At 40.7% G+C, this 18,805-nt stretch overlaps 1 protein-coding gene across 2 annotated transcripts in view; it reads right to left on the bottom strand.

The window, feature by feature from the left end:
- The window catches only part of LOC118398523 (guanylate-binding protein 1-like), a 38,310-nt gene that overhangs the window by 4,487 nt on the left and 15,018 nt on the right, over window positions 1–18,805 (bottom strand). For both annotated transcript variants that reach the window (XM_052470843.1, XM_035793952.2), the window contains exons 2-6: window positions 16,368–16,495; window positions 16,015–16,124; window positions 4,537–4,727; window positions 3,933–4,175; window positions 88–368 (exon numbers count right to left, since the gene is read on the bottom strand). In XM_052470843.1, the coding sequence (XP_052326803.1) occupies window positions 88–368; window positions 3,933–4,175; window positions 4,537–4,727; window positions 16,015–16,124; window positions 16,368–16,495 (953 nt within the window). The remainder of the gene's footprint in view (window positions 1–87; window positions 369–3,932; window positions 4,176–4,536; window positions 4,728–16,014; window positions 16,125–16,367; window positions 16,496–18,805) is intronic.

The raw sequence follows: 18,805 nt of genomic DNA, 5'->3' as shown, positions 1-18,805 counted from the left end.
TGTAGTACTCCACTCAGTCCCGAAGAGAACCTTAATGACAATATTATGATGCAATGTGCAAACCATGAATATAATATATTCCCATACCATGAGCTCCTTCTGGTACTTCTGGTCTTCATCCTTGAATGAACTATTCATGAAGATGGCCACTGCCTCCCTCTCCATGGAAGCATGAACCATAGACAGCTGCTGCTGGGTCTCAGTGGGAAAGACCACCATCTTTGCCATGCTCTGCTGGTAGTAGGCCTTGGCCTTTTCAATGGCACTGGAGTTCTCAATCTGGGCCAGCGCCACCACAGCATTGTCCAGGCAGGGTACCTGCCCACTCCGTATCATGTCAACGTACATCTCTGTCAGGTTCCCGAGCACTGCATAGGAAAAATGGGGCTCAGCACATCTGGCAGTAGTATTTGTAGTAGTAGTGATGGTGGTGGATGTAGTAGTTTAAGTAGTGAGGGTGGTAGTGTTTGTAGTAGTAATGATGGTAGTAGCAGTAGTAGCAGTGGTGTGGGTAGTGATTTTAGTGGTAATGATGGTGGTTGTAGTAGTAGTAGTAGATGTTGTTAGTGGAAGTGGTGATGGTGAAAGGTAGTGGTAGTTGTAGTGGTAGTTGACTGTTGTGATTTTAGTGGTGGATGGTTGTTGTGTTACAATGAGTGTACAAAACATTACGAACTCCTTCCCAAAATTGAGTTGCTCTCAGAACAGCCTCAATTCATCGGGGCATGGACTCTACAAGGTGTCAAAAGCATTCCACAGGGATACATGGCCCATGTTGACTCCAATGCTTCCCAGTCAAGTTGCCTTGATGTCCTTTTGGTGGTGAAACACACAGGAAACTGTTGAGTGTGAAAAACCCTGCAGCATTGGAGTCCTTGACACAAACCGGTGCACCTGGCACCTACTACCATACCCCGTTGAAAGGCACTTAAATATTTTGTCCTGCCCATTCACCCTCTGAATGGCACATATACACAGTCCATGTCTCAATTGCATCAAAACTTAAAAATCCCTGTTTACCTGTTTCCTCCCCATCATCTACACTGATCGTACATAATGTTTCTATCACTGTCTCTTATGACCGAAAATAACTTCTGGATATCAGAACACCGTTTACTCACCTTGTATTTGATGAAGTTTTTTTTCTTTAATGAGTCGGATGCGAAGGATATACTTCAGATACCCGACACGGCCCACATCCCCGTCATTCGCATGAAGAAGAGATGGAAATATCGGGGATGTAGGTCGGGGTGCCTTGTAAGGATCCGATGATGCGTGAGTAATCCCCCTCTATCATCAGTCCTATTAGCCAACGTGCAATCATTGGATAACCAAATGGATGAGCTCTGATCAAGGCTATCCTACCAACGGGACATTAAAAACTGTAATATCTTATGTTTCACCGAGTAGAGGCTGAACAACGACATGGATAACATACAGCTGGCGGCATTTTCGGTCCATCGGCAATATAGAACAGCTGCTTCCGGTAAGACAAGGGGTGGCAGTCTGTATCTATTTGTCAATAACAGCTGGTGAACAAAATCTAATATTAAGGACATCTCAAGGTGTTGCTCGCCTGAGGTACAATATCTCATGATAAGCTGTAGACCCCACTATTTACTAAGAGAGTTTTCATCTATATTTTTTGTAGATGTCTATATACCACCACAAACCGATGCTGGCACTAAGAAGGCACTCAACGAGCTGTATATCGCCATAAGCAAACAAGAAAATACTCATCCAGAGGCGGTGCTCCTAGTGGCCGTGGACTTCAATGCAGGGAAACTTAAATACGTTTTAGCTAATCTCTACCAGCATCTTAAATGTGCAACCAGAGGGGAAAAAAACTCTAGGCCACCTTTTCTCCACACACAGAAATGCGTACAAAGCTCTCCCTCGCCCTTCATTTGGCAAATCTGACCATTACTCTATCCTACTGATTCCTGCTTACAAGCAAAAACTAAAGCAGGAATAACCAGTGACTCGCTCAATAAGGAAGTGGTCAGATGACACAGATGCTAAGTTGCATGACTGTTTTGCTAGCACAGACTGGAATATGTTTCCGGGATTCTTCCGATGGCATTGAGGAGTACACCACCTCAGTCACTGGCTTCATCAATAAATGCATCGATGACGTCGTCCCCACAGAGACCGTAGGTACATACCCCAACCAGAAGCCATGGATTATAGGTAACATCCACACAGAGCTAAAGGGTAGAGCTGCCACTTTCAAGGAGCGGGACTCTAACAGGGAGGCTTATAAGAAATCCCGCTATGCCCTCCGACGAACCATCAAACAGGCAAAGCGGCAATACAGGACTAAGATTGAATCGTACTACACCAGCTCCGACGCTCGTTGGATGTAGCAGGGCTTGCAAACTATTACGGACTACAAAGTGAAGCACAGCCATGAGCTGCCCAGTGACATGAGCCTACCAGACGAGTTAAATAACTTTTATGCTTGCTTCGAGGCAAGCAACACTGAAGCATGCACGAGAGCATCAGCTCTTCCGGACGACTGTGTGATCACGCTCTCCGTAGCCGATGTGAGTAAGACCTTTAAACAGGTCAACATTCACAGGGCCAGATGGATTACCAGGACGTGTACTCCGAGCATGCGCTGACCAACTGGCAAGTGTCTTCATTGACATTTTCAACCTGTCCCTGCCCGAGCCCGAGTCTGTAATACCAACATGTTTCAAGCAGACCACCATTGTCCCTGTGCCCAAGAACACCAAGGCAACCTGCCTAAATGACTACTGACCTGTAGCACTCATGTCTGTAGCCATGAAGTGCTTTGAAAGGCTGGTCATGGCTCACAATCAACACCATTATCCCAGAAACCCTAGACCCACAATTTGCATACCGCTCAACAGATCCACAGATGATACAATCTCTATTGCACTCCACACTGCCCTTTCCCACCTGCACAAAAGGAACACCTACGTGAGAATGCTATTATTTGACTACGGCTCAGCATTCAACACCATTGTGCCCTCAAAGCTCATCACTAAGCTAAGGACCTTGGGTCTAAATACCTCCCTCTGCAACGGGATCCTGGACTTCCTGACGGGCCGCTCCCAGGTTTTAAGGGTAGGTAACAACCCATCTGCCACGCTGATCCTCAACACAGGGGCCCCTCAAGGGTGCACTCTCAGTCCCCGCAAGGCACTACAGAGGGTAGTGCATATGGCCCAATACATCACTGGGGCCAATCTTCCTGCTATCCAGGACTTGTATACTCGTCGGTGTCAGAGGAAGAAATTGCCAAGGACTCCAGCCACCCTATTCATAGACTGTTCTCTCTGCTACCGCACGGCAAGCGGTACCGGAGCACTATATCTAGGTCCAAAAGCCTTCTTAACAGCTTCTTCAAATGGCTACCTGGACTATTTGCATTGTCCCCACGCAAACCCCCCATTTTTACACTGCTGCTACTCTCTGTTTATTATCCTTATATAGTCACTTTACCTCTACCTACATGTACATATTACCTCAATTACCTCGACTAACCGGTGCACCGCACATTGACTCTGGACCGGTACTTCTTAAAATGTCATTGTTGGTTAAGGGCTTGTAAGTAAGCATTTCACTGTAAGGTTGTGTTGTATTCGGCGCATGTGACAAATAACATTTTATTTTATTTGATTGAAGTAGATTTAACAAGTGACATCAATACGGGATCGTAGCTTTCACCTGGATTCACCTGGTCATTCTATGTCGTGGAAAGAGCAGGTTTTCTTAATGTTTGATATACTCAGTGTATGGTAGTAGAAATAGAGGTTGTAGTAATAAAGAGGTAAAAGTAGACATGGTAGTTGTGGTTGCAGCAGCACAATTGGAAAAAAGCAATTGTAGTGGAATATTTTCAATTATACCCAATAGACACACACTGTATTTTCTCACACCTATATAATAGTTTAAATACTCACTTTTACCAGTGACTTTCAGGCCACCTATCATGGTCTTCGTCTTGACTTCTTTAAATAAGTGGTCACAGAAGTCTCTGGACTGCTTCACAAAGGAGGGTTCCAAGTCAGCATCTGTCAACTCCTCCATGCGTTTCATTTTCTCAGAGTTGGCAGGACGTTCAAAGACAAAACACCAACGGGGGGAAAAGAATTTCCGCAGACAATCACGAGGCAGGTTGTATTGAACAATCTTCTTGCTAGTACCTTGAACAGATAGAACAAATTACAAGACAGCAATCCATGTTGTTGTTTTGTTTACCTGACCACTGTCTCCAAATGTTAATTGTCCAAATCATAACTTAATTGAGCTAAACAATCAATTGAAGAAACTTTAGGATGATTTGGACATGAAATGTCAAAAATGCTAATATCAGGACCATTGATATGAACAAATGAGCATTTGTAAACAGTGGCCAGGTAAACAAAACCAAAGCATGGATTGCTGTCTTACTTTGGCAGCTTGCAAGGTAAGGAAACAAAAATGTAATTTGGTAGAACTGTCCTTTTAAGTAGAACTTTAAGTAGCATATATTCAGTATCATTGATCCATATGTAGTATTCTCACCTTGTTTCAGTTTAAGAGCATTCTCCAGGTACTGATGTGCTGTGATGGGTTTTCCATCAAGCTTTAACTCTAGTCCGAAATCTCTGACTGCCCACACAAAAGACGGAAAGAAACGGACATAGTCTGCAGATTCATCAATGTCTCCCTCAACCGACTTCACCTTAATGAGGTCTGTCAGTTCTGTCACATAGCTTTAGGGGGCGGTGTTGAGGACAATAACCCAGACATATCCAGACTTAGTTAGATGACACATCTTTGTTTCTGTTCCATCATGGCATCTGTTAGAGCATGGGCAGCGCCATTGAAGCCATCTCCATTTTGAAGTAGTACATTTTTTCCCACTACTACTTCTATGAGTTGGTAAACAAATTGAAAGGGTACATACTGCCACCGGGAGTGTTGTTTGAATAGGTATAAAGTCAAGTTTGGCTACCTGCAGTTATGGACTGTTTGCTCATGAGTATAGTTAATTGGCTGACCCCTCCTGATAACCTGGATGGAATTGTGTGGTCCTTTCTTAACTCATAGGAAGTTATATCCAGTTCACTACTTTAAAATGGTGGAAGTCCTCAATGGCAATGTCCATGCAAAAACTGGTTATGTAGTGATCTCTATCTCTCTATGATCCCCACAATGAGGTTGTGACCAAATCCTACAGAGTACTGTTATTTAGAACATTATTTGGTAACACTTTACATTAAGTTGCCCTTTTTACTATGTAACTAACACATTAATAACATGGTAGTTAAATACGTTTTGACCATGTAATTACATGGTAATTGGTGTGTTGTGGAATTAATTATAACACAATTGGAGCAAGGAATGTGTAATTACACTTTCACTTGCTGAAGGTTATTCCACCTGTGTAATTACTGTGTTCCACATGTGTTATTACACATTTTCTTGTTCCACTATGTAACTGTTTTGTAATTACACATTTCAAAGTCACCTGTAAATTACCATGTTAATGACTCAAACCAAAATATTCAATATAGACATGAAAAATTTACAACAATTTGTGTGTTATTAGTTTAAGCACACTGTCTATTGTCGTGACTTAGATGAAGATCAGATCCATTTTTTTGACCAATTTATGCAGAAATGCAGGTAATTCCAAAGTGTTCACCGTATTTACATTTTTCCATTAGGGAACGCCTTCTCTGTGAAGTGCACGTCTGCAATAACTCAATTCGCCCTTGCACTCCTTCTAAACAACGCAAATTGAAAAAACTTGACAATGGGTAAATTCCACAAAAATTAGTACACTGTGTTCATAACAGATTATAGCTTTGGAAACTAATTACTAACAGAAACAGAAAACTGTATAGAGATTCGGGCTGTCCCCGAACCCCAAAAATATCTTGGTCGACCGAGAGTCGTCTGTTCTTTCAACCAATCGATTGTTTGACATTTTTAAACATGTATTTTTCCATATATATACACATCCTATGTGGTTTAATCAATTCAACTATATGCACTGAGCTTGTCTAAAGCTTTAAGAGCTCTGTTTGATGAAATAATTAAGACACACAAATGACTAGAGGGAGTCTGACCGCAATTGATATGGTTGCTGCGCTTTGTAAAAAAAAAAGACAGCGAGTGACTGTGTGACTAGCACCGATTGTCTCTCTCTCCTCCCAGCTACATCAACCTCCTCATAATATTAACAGTGTTTATGGTGCTGTCCGTGTTGCTGAAGCTGCAACATAATTACAGACATTTCTGACTGAAATGTTTTGTTACCGAAATCCCTCAATTGTTTCGGAAAAATATTCCCTATTTCCTCAAACCTTGCTCTCTTTATGTGACATATCATATCATAGCATATCATAATCATATGACTAAATTGGTTATAAGAAACTCTGAACATGATAACACACTTGACAGTAAAATGGATGCAGAGGACGTGACAAATAAACTCAAAATGGGGGAATGTTCACTGGTTTCCCAGGAGGTAAAGGGGAAGTCAGATGCGTGGAATAAATTTGACTAGTTGTGGAAAATACTGGAGATCAAGAAAAATAAGGAAAGGAGCAAGCGCTGCGTTGATATTATGTGTGCCAAACAGGTGCTGTTAGATTACAATATTTTTTTTTCCTGACCGTTTAGAACAATGTAAACAACACTAAATTGGTGGCAGGTAGCCTAGTTAGTGGTTGGAGCATTCGGCCAGTGACCGAAAGGTTGCTAGATCGAATCCCCGAGCTGTCGTTCTGCCACTGATCAAGGCAGTTAACCCCCTGTTCTTAGGCCGTCATTGTAAATACGAATTTGTTCTTAACTGACTTGCCTAGTTAAATTAAGGTTAAATAAAATAAAATGTATTAATTAAAAGCCTACCAGCCTGTTGGCACATTTCTTTTATTTTTTGTAAAACCTTTATTATAGCAAATACTAAAAACAGTTGTATGCATTCGTGAATGCAATTGCCGAAATGGAACGGTTTATTTATTGTTTACGCAAATTATTCAAAGGTCGCTTTGTTATTTAATTTTAAAGCTAAAATGCTTGATTGCGTTTCAAAGCATGAATGACTCGTATGCTGTGTGATGATATGAACTAATTAATTATTGATTGATACAGTAGCCTATATACAGTTGAAGTTGGAAGTTTACATACACTTAGGTTGGAGTCATTAACCTCTCTTGGGTAGGGGGCAGTATTTTGAATTTTGGATGAATGAGGTGCCCAATGTAAACTGCCTGTTACTCAGGCCCAGAAGATATGATATGCATATGCACTACCATGCATATCCTATGGTAGTATTGGATAGAAAACACTCTAACGTTTCCAAAACTGTTAAAATAATGTCTGAGTATAACAGAACTGATATGGCAGGTGAAAACCTGAAGAAAATCCATCCAGGAAGTGGGATATTTTTGATGTGGGTACTTTTCTATTGAATGCCTTTCCAGTCAGCATCTGTTGGATTAGGGCCCAGATTGCAGTTCCTATGGCTTCCACTAGATGTCAACAGTCTTTAGACATTGTTTCAGGATTGTATTCTGAAAAACGAGGAAGAATGAGACAAATGTTCTATTTGGCATGCAGAATGAACCAGAGCTGTTTTGCACATGTGACCGATTGCTCGCCGTTAGTTGTTTTTCCTTTCTATTGAAGATGCTATTGTCCGGTTGAAATATTATCGATTATTTAGACAATAGACAACCTGAGGATGAATTATAAACATTGTTTGACATGTTTCGACAAACTTAACCGGTACTATTAGGATGTATTCGTCTGCATGTCATGACTGCCTTTGAGCCAGTGGATTACTGAACAAAACGCACCAACAATAATGAGTTTTTGGGACATAAAGAGGGACTTTATCAAACTTAACAAACATTTATTGTGTAACAGGGCCTCTTAAGAGTGTAAATATATGAAGATCAAAGGTAAGTGATTAATTTTATCGCTATTTATGACTTTTGTAATTCCTTTACTTGGTTGTAAAAAAGTTTGTATGCTTTTGTAAGTGGGGCACTGTCCTCAGATAATCGCATGGTATGCTTTCGCCGCCAATCCTTTTTGAAATCTGACACAGCGGCTGGATTAACAAGAAGTTAATCTTTAAGACGATGTATAACACTTCTATTTTTATGAATGTTTAATTAGACTATTTCTGTATTTTGAATTTGGTGCTCTGCAATTTCACCGGATGATGCCCAAAGGAAGTTAAAACTCGGTTTTCAACCACTCTACAAATTTCTTGTTAACAAACTATAGTTTTGGCAAGTCGGTTAGGACATCTACTTTGAGCATGACACAAGTAAGTTTTCCAACAATTGTTTACAGACAGATTATTTCACTTATAATTCACTGTATCACCATTCCAGTGGGTCAGAAGTTTACATACACTAAGTTGACTGTGCCTTTAAACAGCTTGGCAAATTTCAGAAAATGATGTCATGGCTTTAGAAGCTTCTGATAGGCTAATTGACATAATTTCAGTCAATTGGACATTTTTCAGACCTCCACAAGTCTGGTTCATCAATGGGAGCAATTTCCAAACGCCTGAAGGTACCATGTTCATCTGTACAAACAATAGTACGCAAGTATAAACACCATTGGACCACATAGCCATCATACTGCTCAGGAAGGAGACGTGTTCTGTCTCCTAGAGATGAACGTACTTTGGTGCGAAAAGTGAAAATCAATCCCAGAACAACAGCAAAGAACCTTGTGAAGATGCTGGAGGAAACAGGTACAAAAGTATCTATATCCACAACAAGTCCTATATCGGCATAACCTGAAAGGCCACTCAGCAAGGAAGAAGCCACTGCTCCAAAACCATCATAAAAAAAGCCAGACTACGGTTTGCAACTGCACATGGGGACAAAGATTGTGATTTTTGGAGAAATGTCCTCTGGTCTGATGAAACAAAAATATAACTGTTTGGCCATAATGACCATCGTTATGTTTGGAGGGGGAAAAAGGGAGGCTTGCAAGCCGAAGAACACCATCCCAACCGTGAATCACGAGGGAGGCAGCATCATATTGTGGGGGTGCTTTGCTGGAGGAGGGACTGGTGCACTTCACAAAATAGATGGTATCATGAGGGAGGAAAATTACATGGATATATTGAAGAAGCATCTCAAGACATCAGTCAGGAAGGTAAAGCTTGGTTGCAAATGGGTCTTCCAAATGGACAATGACCCCAAGCATACTTCCAAAGTTGTGGCAAAATGGTTTAAGGACATCAAAGCCAATGTATTGGAGTGGCCATCACAAAGCCCTGACCTCAATCCCATAGACAATTTGTGGGCAGAACTGAAAAAGCGTGTGCGAGCAAGGAGACCTACAAACCTGACTCATTTACTCCAGCTCTGTCAGGAAGAATGGGCCAAAATTCACCCAACTTATTGAAGTTAAACAATTTAAAGGCAATGCTACCAAATACTAATTGGGTGTATGTAATACGGTGGATGTAGCTGGTGCATGGAAGTCAGGCACAGGAGAGCAGAGATGAGTGGACAAGGCACTTTACTGAGGCAATATTTAGAACAGAACCGCGTCACAAAAAAACACATGCCCAAAGAACAAGTACAACAACCAAGTACAAAGTACCGGCTTCCACAAAGCACGGGTACAAACCAAAACCTGGTGCAAACCAGCCGGAAGCGTGCCAACCTTGACAATAAACAATACCCCAAACATACATGGAGGGAACAGAGGGCTAAATACACATAGTAATTATGAGGAGATGTAAACCAGGTGTGCAGGAAAACAAGAAAAAACAAATGGAAAATGAAAGGTGGAGCGGCGATGGCTAGAAGACCGGTGACGTCGACCGCCGCCCGAACAAGGAGAGGGAACGACTTCGGCGGAAGTCGTGACATCTCTCTACTATTATTCTGACATTTCACATTCTTAAAATAAAGTGGTGATCCTAACTGACCTAAGACAGGGAATTTTTACTCAGATTAAATGTCAGGAATTGTGAAAAGCTGAGTTTATTGGCTACTTATTATTATAATGATGATCATAACAATAATAGTAGTACTAATAACAATAAGAAAGAGATCAAGAAAATGGAGGGTTATTTTCTGACAATTTGGAACAGTTTAAACAACACTAAATAAATAATAAGTAATACCAGAGAGGCTGTTCTAACGAAAAAAATAAGTGCAGCCCTTGTATTACAGCCTAGCAAATATTAAAAACAGTCAAATTTGTGAAATTGTTTATCCGACATGTTGTGATTGTGTGAGGATTGGAAATCACTGAATTAGTAGGCTATTAAGCAAACACTCAAAAAGGAAACACAAGCAGGATCTGTAGGATTTTTTATGAATTTATTTGCAAATTATGGTGGAAAATAAGTATTTGGTCACCTACAAACAAGCAAGATTTCTGGCTCTCACAGACCTGTAACTTCTTCTTTAAGAGGCTCCTCTGTCCTCCACTCGTTACCTTTATTAATGGCACCTGTTTGAACTTGTTATCAGTATAAGACACCTGTCCACAACCTCAAACAGTCACACTCCAAACTCCACTGTGGCCAAGACCAAAGAGCTGTCAAAGGACACCAGAAACAAAATTGTAGACATGCAACCGGGTTGGGAAGACTGAATCTGCAATAGGTAAGCAGCTTGATTTGAAGAAATCAACTGTGGGAGCAATTATTAGGAAATGGAAGACATACAAGACCACTGATAATCTCCCTCGATCTGTGGCTCCACACAAGATCTCACCCCGTGGGGTCAAAATGATCACAAGAACGGTGAGCAAAAATCCCAGAACCACACGGTGGGACCTAGTGAATGACCTGCAGAGAGCTGGGACCAAAGTAACAAAGCCTACCATCAGTAACACACTACGCCGCCAGGGACTCAAATCCTGCAGTGCTAGACGTGTCTCCTTGCTTAAGCCAGTACATGTCAAGGCCCGTCTGAAGTTTGCTAGAGAGCATTTGAATGATCCAGAAGAAGATTGGGAGAATGTCATATGGTCAGATGAAACCAAAATATAACTTTTTGGTAAACTCAACTCGTCGTGTTTGGAGGACAAAGGATGTTGAGTTGCATCAAAAGAACACCATACCTACTGTGAAGCATGGAAACATCATGCTTCTTGGCTGTTTTTCTGCAAAGGGACCAGGACGACTGATCCGTGTATTGGAAAGAATGAATGGGGCCATGTATTGTGAGATTTTGAGTGAAAACCTCCTTCCATCAGCAAGGGCATTGAAGATGAAACGTGGCTGGGTCTTTCAGCACGACAATGATCCCAAACACACCGCCCAGGCAACGAAGGAGTGGCTTCGTAAGAAGCATTTCAAGGTCCTGGAGTGGCCTAGCCAGTCTCCAGATCTCAACCCCATAGAAAAACTTTGGAGGGAGTTGAAAGTCTGTGTTGCCCAGCAACAGCCCCAAAACATCACTGCTCAGAGGAGATCTGCATGGAGGAATGGGCCAAAATACCAGCAACAGTGTGTGTGAACCTTGTGAAGACTTACAGAAAACGTTTGACCTCTGTCATTGCCAACAAAGGGTATATAACAAAGTATTGAGACACTTTTGTTATTGACCAAATACTTATTTTCCACCATAATTTGCAAATAAATTCATTAAAAATCCTACAATGTGATTTTCTGGATTTTTTTTCAAATTTTGTCTGTCATAGTTGAAGTGTACCTATGATGAAAATTACAGGCCTCTCTCATCTTTTTAAGTGGGAGAACTTGCACAATTGGTGGCTGACTAAATACTTTTTTGCCCCACTGTATATGGATGATTTATAAAGTCAGGCACATTTAAAAGTTAGGCTATTGATTATAGATCGAATTAAGATGGGATTTCCTCTCTCCTCACTTTTCTTAGACAATTAAGGCAAGGGCTGTTTTCTCGTCTTCTCACTCTGCTGCTGTCTCCGCCACATTGTTCTCAACACCAATCTGCTTGTTAACTTTGCTATTATGCACATAGCAACATAGTCTAGGAAAAGGCACCAATTTAACAGTACACTGATGTTTCAGAACCGCAGACAGCGAACACTATCAAAGTGCATTTGTTATAAAATAATGCTGTTTTTATTAATATTGCACCATTGTCCTTTCATTAGCACATGCCTTAGAGTGATGGACTGTACCATCCCCACATCCTCCACAATGGATTAGTCCACTCAGACTAGCGCGAATCAGAAAGCTGTCTTGTACACCATGATTTATTATTATTTTTTGCTACTGCCTGACTAAAGAAATCGTGGTCGACCAACAGCCTATCGACCAAACACTAGAACAGTCGACTAAATGGTGTCAGCACTAATAGAGATCAAATGTTCCATTGATAAGAACATTTGCAGAATGTCGGCCAAAATCCATCTCGCTCCATCTTGACCCACTACCGAGCTTCCTCTCATCACCATATTTGGTAGTGAGTGGAAACACCAACCGGATGCTTCACATTTATACATCCGGTAAAATATCTGTCTCATTGTTCTATCTGTGGCTTAGCTAGCCAATGTCACCATGACATCGCCTACAAGGGGGATCAGGGATTTCTACTGGAGAAGCCGTTTCTGCCTATCTTCATTCATACTGTACTGTCTTTGGACATAGCATGTGGCTTCCATTTTGGCTGCAAAGGAGAGTGTGAGATGTCAGTGTGATGTCACTTCCTGGTGACAGCCCAGCATTCTTCTGGCTTCTATTTTTTGAATGTGCAAAAGTACAATGTCAGTCACTAAATAGGGAACAAAAATGTTTCATTAGTTATGTAGCACTATATTGGATGACTCCAATACGGTTCTGCTCTCCCCCCACTCGGTTTGGCTTGTGCCATCTTGTTTGGGTTTGGTCCTTGTTTTTATTACTTGTGACAGAGTGTACCAACCTGGGCGATACTTGGTTTGGTCGAGCAGTATTGGCGGTGCTGAGGGTTTGTCTTAGTTGTCTGTGTGACTTGTCTGTCCACCAACCTTCCCAGTTTTGGCCTTCGGATCCAGGGAGCCGCCTACCCTGCAAGATCGGGAGACTGTGTACGTTTCGCTCCGGCAGACTTGCAGTTCTCCCCTGAGAGTGAGCTAGGTGTCATGAGGGGCATCACGGTTTCATCTCTCACAGGGCGCAGCCATCTTGCCTAGACTCTTGTGTGTATCACGGTGAATGAGCTATGCAAAGGAGCTAGCTTAACCAGAGGTGATCATTGCAGGACAAAGCACAGTTATAAACACACTTTTCCTTATGTCCTGCCAACCTGAACCCCCACGTATATAGCAATAAATAAGCTATAAGAGTGTGAGGTAGAATGCCTTGCCCCTTCATGGTCAAGCAGTTCACTCTTCACGCCTCCTCCTTCAGATAATGTATGAGACAATGGCTGATATTGTAAGTCCGTTGTAATCTTTACTATTATACAGTATTGCACAGTGTTCACTATAGACATAGTATATTACACTGTTGGCTTAATTCTTTCCTCAAGGAAAAGCTACAGCCATTCATGTCTCCTCTCCTTCAGATAATATATGGGACTAAGGCTGATACTGTATGTCCCATTCTATACTATCATACAGTATTGCATATTATATACTATAGACACAGTAATCTTACACTGTTGGTCTGAGTATATGCTAGCCTCACCATAGTGAGATTACACTGGTGTTGTTTTTTCACAGCTGAGTTGCAATAGTTTTTTGTCACTATTTTACAGTACAGACAGTAACTATCTTAGTTTCCCATGGAAACTCACATCTCAGCTCTATTACACTGAGGGTTTCAGTGTGTAGCTGTGTTTACTATAGTTCTGTTGTACTACTTTACAGTACAGACAATAACTATCCTAGTCTCCAGTAATTATCCTGGTTTTCCTTGGAAACGTACTTTTCAGCTATATTACACAGCGGTATTGCACAGTGTGTAGCTGGGTTTACTATAGTTTTTCTGTTACACTACTTTACATTACATTACAGTAACTATACTAGTTTCCATCATAAACTCCCATTACAGCTCTATTACACTGCTGTTTTTCACACAGTGTGTAGCTGGATACCATATTGGAAGGATACCATATTGGAGTGATCTAATAGCTCGCATAATCATGGTTACATTTGTAACATTTTTTTTTCTTTTTTTGCGATTTTGTAGAAGTGAGTTCACCAGGAAGTGATGTCATACTGACCTCTCACCTCTCACAAGCTCATATGTAGCCAAAATAGAAGCCACATGTCTCTTAATTTGTTGTGTTAATAAAGGTTTGTTATGTAAGTCTCAAAACAGTGAAATAATATTGTTAACTAAATGTTTCATAAGTTTAATGACGGTTTTGTCTTTATTGACCAAGTTGGAAAACGCTTTGACATTGTGCCAGTGCTTACAGTAACTTGCTTTCTAGCTATCAACATTAATTAGCTAAATTCTAGCTAGCTAGCTTTACCACCCTGTGTTATTACATTTTACCAACTAGTTAGTATGTTCTACTAATAGTTATTGCTTTGAGTCTGAAATGGGGAATTGAATTTGAATGGTTTGAATATGAATCTTTGTCAAATCCACTAAAGAAAAGTCTAAATGTTCTCCTGTCTCCTTAATTCTCCCTGTTAGCCTATTGTCTGCAAAGGTTGTTACATTGTAACTACAAAGTCATAAACCATTTCACTTCACTTTATATTAAAGCTGCACTATGTAACTTAGTGGGTGACCCAAAGTTTAATTTTTGCAACTTTTACTTTCGGGTTTTATACACCAGCTTCAAACAGTTGAAAATACAATATTTTTTGTTAGTGAAAAGATATTTCACACCGGTTTAGATGATTGTCTATACTATACATCACATAAACTGAAATTCGGCAATCTCTCCATATTGCACCTTCAAGTTGCTTGCTCCTGGATAAGTACATTGCAAATACATGTAATCCCTTGTAACAACATTTGAATTAGAGAGTTGGTTGACAAAGATTCTTACATAGTAAGTTCAATGTAAGTAAATGTTCTCCTAATGTTCTCCTGTCTCAATTTCTCCTGGTTAGTCCATTGTCTGTGAAGATTGTTACATTGTAACTACATACATGTAGTAATTATAAAAGTTATGACCGACTGGGTTTCACTTTACTATAAGTTGCTTGCTCCCGGGTAGGTACATGATAACTACAAGTATATCCTATGTAACTGCATCATTCTTACATTACACTTGAGCCAGCCTTTGAGCCAGGTCACAACACAGAAATAAACCTGTTGAAAATGACAGGTAGCTAATAACAGGGTGTGCATTGTTACACCTGTTGTTACCAGGTCCTAACCTATTTATTAACCCGGGTTATTACATGCAGATTCAGTGGTAGGTGCACCTTGTAGTTGCGTGTAACTCGGTCACATTGTGGTTTGAGTTATTAACAAGGTAATTCACAGATGACTTTCAAATGTGTAATTAAAAAACATTAGTTACATAGTGGAACAAGAGAATGTGTAATAACATCAGTAGTTACATGTGTGGAATGAGCTTCCAATTGTGTAATAACTGATTCCAAAACAACCCTGTTACAGTACCATGTAATTACATGGTAAAAACGTATGTAATTACCATGTTGTTAACAGTTATGACTGTGTCAGCTACATAGTAATAGGGGCAACTTAATGTAAAGTGTTACCCATGATTTATTTTGTTGAAATGTATGCAGTGAGCTACACAAATAAACATATTTGTTGTTTACATTGGGTGTGATTGTATTGGATAGTGTAACACCACCAGGTTGCAAAGGGAATAATATCGAGTTTGAGGGTGTGGCCTGTAACCCTTTCAGCTTTCTGCAAAGTCAAGTCTCCGAAGCTAAGTCTCCCAAAGTCACCCAAACCTTACCACAACTACTGCTATTTTTCATTACAGTGGCAGAAAAACAATAGCCTGGTTCCAGATCTGTTTATGCTGTTTTGCCAACTCCTAACTCCATTGTTATGCATGACAGCACACAGATCTGGGACCAGGCTGGAAAACTACCCTTTGCTCTGGGCACTATCTCCCCTTCCCCATCTCTGCTGAAGGATACTGCAGTTTCTCCAGGGCGTAGTTGTCGATGGTGCCCATGCTGTTGTACACCAGGGTGCTGCTCAGAAGAACAGCCAGGGAAAATATCCAGTTGTCATTACTATCATCACCCTGTCAACACAGAAAGATGAGGTAGGTGTTACTGGAGTGATGAGTGAAATAAAGTCAGGGAGTAGTTCAAAGTTCCATGAGAAAAAGTTACAAGTTTGTATAACTTTACTCTGCTGTATGTTTTATATGTACTGTATGCATTTTCATTGCATCCAATATTTTGACAATGAAGAGCCTCTTTTTAATCATTACAGTAGTAGCCTTGCATGTAACTATGTGAAATGTATAACCTTGATCTCCCACCTTCTCCACATCCCCCAGCCCCTCTGTATCCAGAAGCACCAAGGTGTGGTCTGATTTTATTGGGTGGGGCACACACCACATCCAGATGCCCTTAGTCTGGGACTGAATTGTGGCTCCAAGGGCAAAACCTTGAGGAATGAGGATAATAAAACAACATGTTTAGTACATTTAGCTTTGGGCTAGAGGCAGCTGAATGAACTGTAATAGTGTCACTTCTTTTTTGTATATCACTTTCAATTTATAGGCAAAAAGCAAAGCTCTTTAAGTGCAGAAAATAAGTGCAAAAAGATCATTACAAATGTCATGTGCTTAACACAAAAAAAGACCAGTACAAGACATGCAGGCAACCGACATGGGCAACCAGGTCCTCCCCACAAACATAATTCTCCTGCCCTAATACATGGACTTATTCAAAATGTCAGTGTTGATATAGATTTACCAGACCAGGCTCTACACAGCACCGACCACTACCCTAGGGTCTGGCAAAACAATGTTGGGGGTAGGGCACCACATGATGTAGTCCACACCATGTTTCATTCACATCATGAGCCTACACATGCTGAGAGTTTGGAACTTCGCCAGCCACACTGCTCTCCAAACCATGTTGTGAAAAATAATGAATCAAATACTTCTCAGATACCGGAGCTTGTGAATTCAAATAGACTTTCTTACAGAGAGCAAAGCTGAGCAATTCCATGGAAGAATGGTGGCAAATGACCTGAGGGAAGTAACTTCATTAACATGTGGAATGGACTCATATGCTGTGTGTGCATAAACATGCTCTGGAAAAGTGTGTGTTCCGCGGACCATTTAGCCTTCTGATATGTTTGTATTAAAAACCTATATTGAATTCACAAGTTCTTGTAAGTGTTATATTCTGAAACAAATCTTCACGACACTTCACAATAACAACATTTACAGTTGACCGGGGCAGCTCTAGCAGGGCAGAAATTTGATGAACTGACTTGTTGGAAAGGTGGCATCCTATGACGGTGCCACTTTGAAAGTCATTGAGCTGTTCAGTAAGGCGATTCTACTGCCAACGTTTGTCTATGGAGATTGCATGACTGTGTGCTCGATTTTATACACCTGTCAGTAACAGTTGTGACTGAAATAGCCGAATCCACTAATTTGAAGAGGTGACCACATACTTTTGTATATATAGCGCATATGTTGTTCTCTGGAGCGAATACAAATAAATCTGATGATTTAAGCATACAGTATTACTTTGGATGGTGTCCATGTTGATCATATCCCTGTTTACAAATATCAGGCCATCTGGATAGTTGAAAAGCTGTCTTTTAAAAAGCATATAGATGAGTTAGTTAAGAAGCTGAGAATAAAAATGGGCTTCTTCTATAGAAATTGGTCCTGCCTCTGACTAGATAGTAGAAAGCAGATGATTCAGTCCAACGTTCCTATCGGTCCTAGACTATGGCAACATCACCTATGGCTATTGTGACTATTTGAGCAAAATGTTGGCCTACCAAAAAAACCAATGGAGAAAATCCCACAACATTTTCACATAGAAATAGCTTCTTTTACTCGAGGATATTGGAAATTAAACAACACACTTCTTAAAGATGCTGCTCTCATTGAAAACATCAAATCATTAGCTAAAGATATTTTTGCAAGAAAAGACTTGGATCATGGAAGTAGATGGGAATTTTTCAAATATAAAGTCAGAATGGTAGCCATTAAACGCGCCAAAGAGCTGATGCAATTAAAGAACCTTAGAGAAAAGGAGATGATAAGCAAGCTTGACAGTTTTCTAAAGAAAGATAATCTATCTGAAGAAGAGGAGTCTATTCAAGTCTTTACAACTAGAATTAGAACAGACTTACACGGATCTGGCAAAGGGCGCCTTTGTAAGGTTAAGAGCGAAATGGATTGAAGAGGGGGAAAGAAACACTAGTTACTTTTTTGCACTTGAAAAGAGAAGCTGCAGAAGAAAATCAATAACTGCACTCAAAATTAATGATGTTTTATGCAAAGATCCCATTACAATATCATCATTTGTCAATTCCTTTTATGAAAACCTTTACAGCTCTCAATTTCAGGAAGATGGTTGTCAAAGCTACATTTGCCACATTCAGAATTATGTTTCTGTAATTGAGGATGATTTCCACTCAGTTTGCGATTCACCTGTGTCAATTGAAGAAATTAGAGAGGCTCTGAATTCAATGAAAAAAGAGAAATCACCTGGCCCTGATGGCCTGACAGTTGAAAATCACCTGGCCCTGATGGCCTGACAGATGAAATCACCTGGCCCTGATGGCCTGACAGATGAAATCACCTGGCCCTGATGGCCTGTCAGTTAAAATCACCTGGCCCTGATGGCCTGTCAGTTGAAATCACCTGGCCCTGATGGCCTGTCAGTTGAAATCACCTGGCCCTGATGGCCTGTCAGTTGAAATCACCTGGCCCTGATGGCCTGT

This window comes from Oncorhynchus keta, chromosome 19 (assembly GCF_023373465.1).
Source record: "Oncorhynchus keta strain PuntledgeMale-10-30-2019 chromosome 19, Oket_V2, whole genome shotgun sequence".
NCBI lineage: Eukaryota > Metazoa > Chordata > Actinopteri > Salmoniformes > Salmonidae > Oncorhynchus > Oncorhynchus keta.
This window is presented reverse-complemented; position numbering and strand designations above follow the sequence as displayed.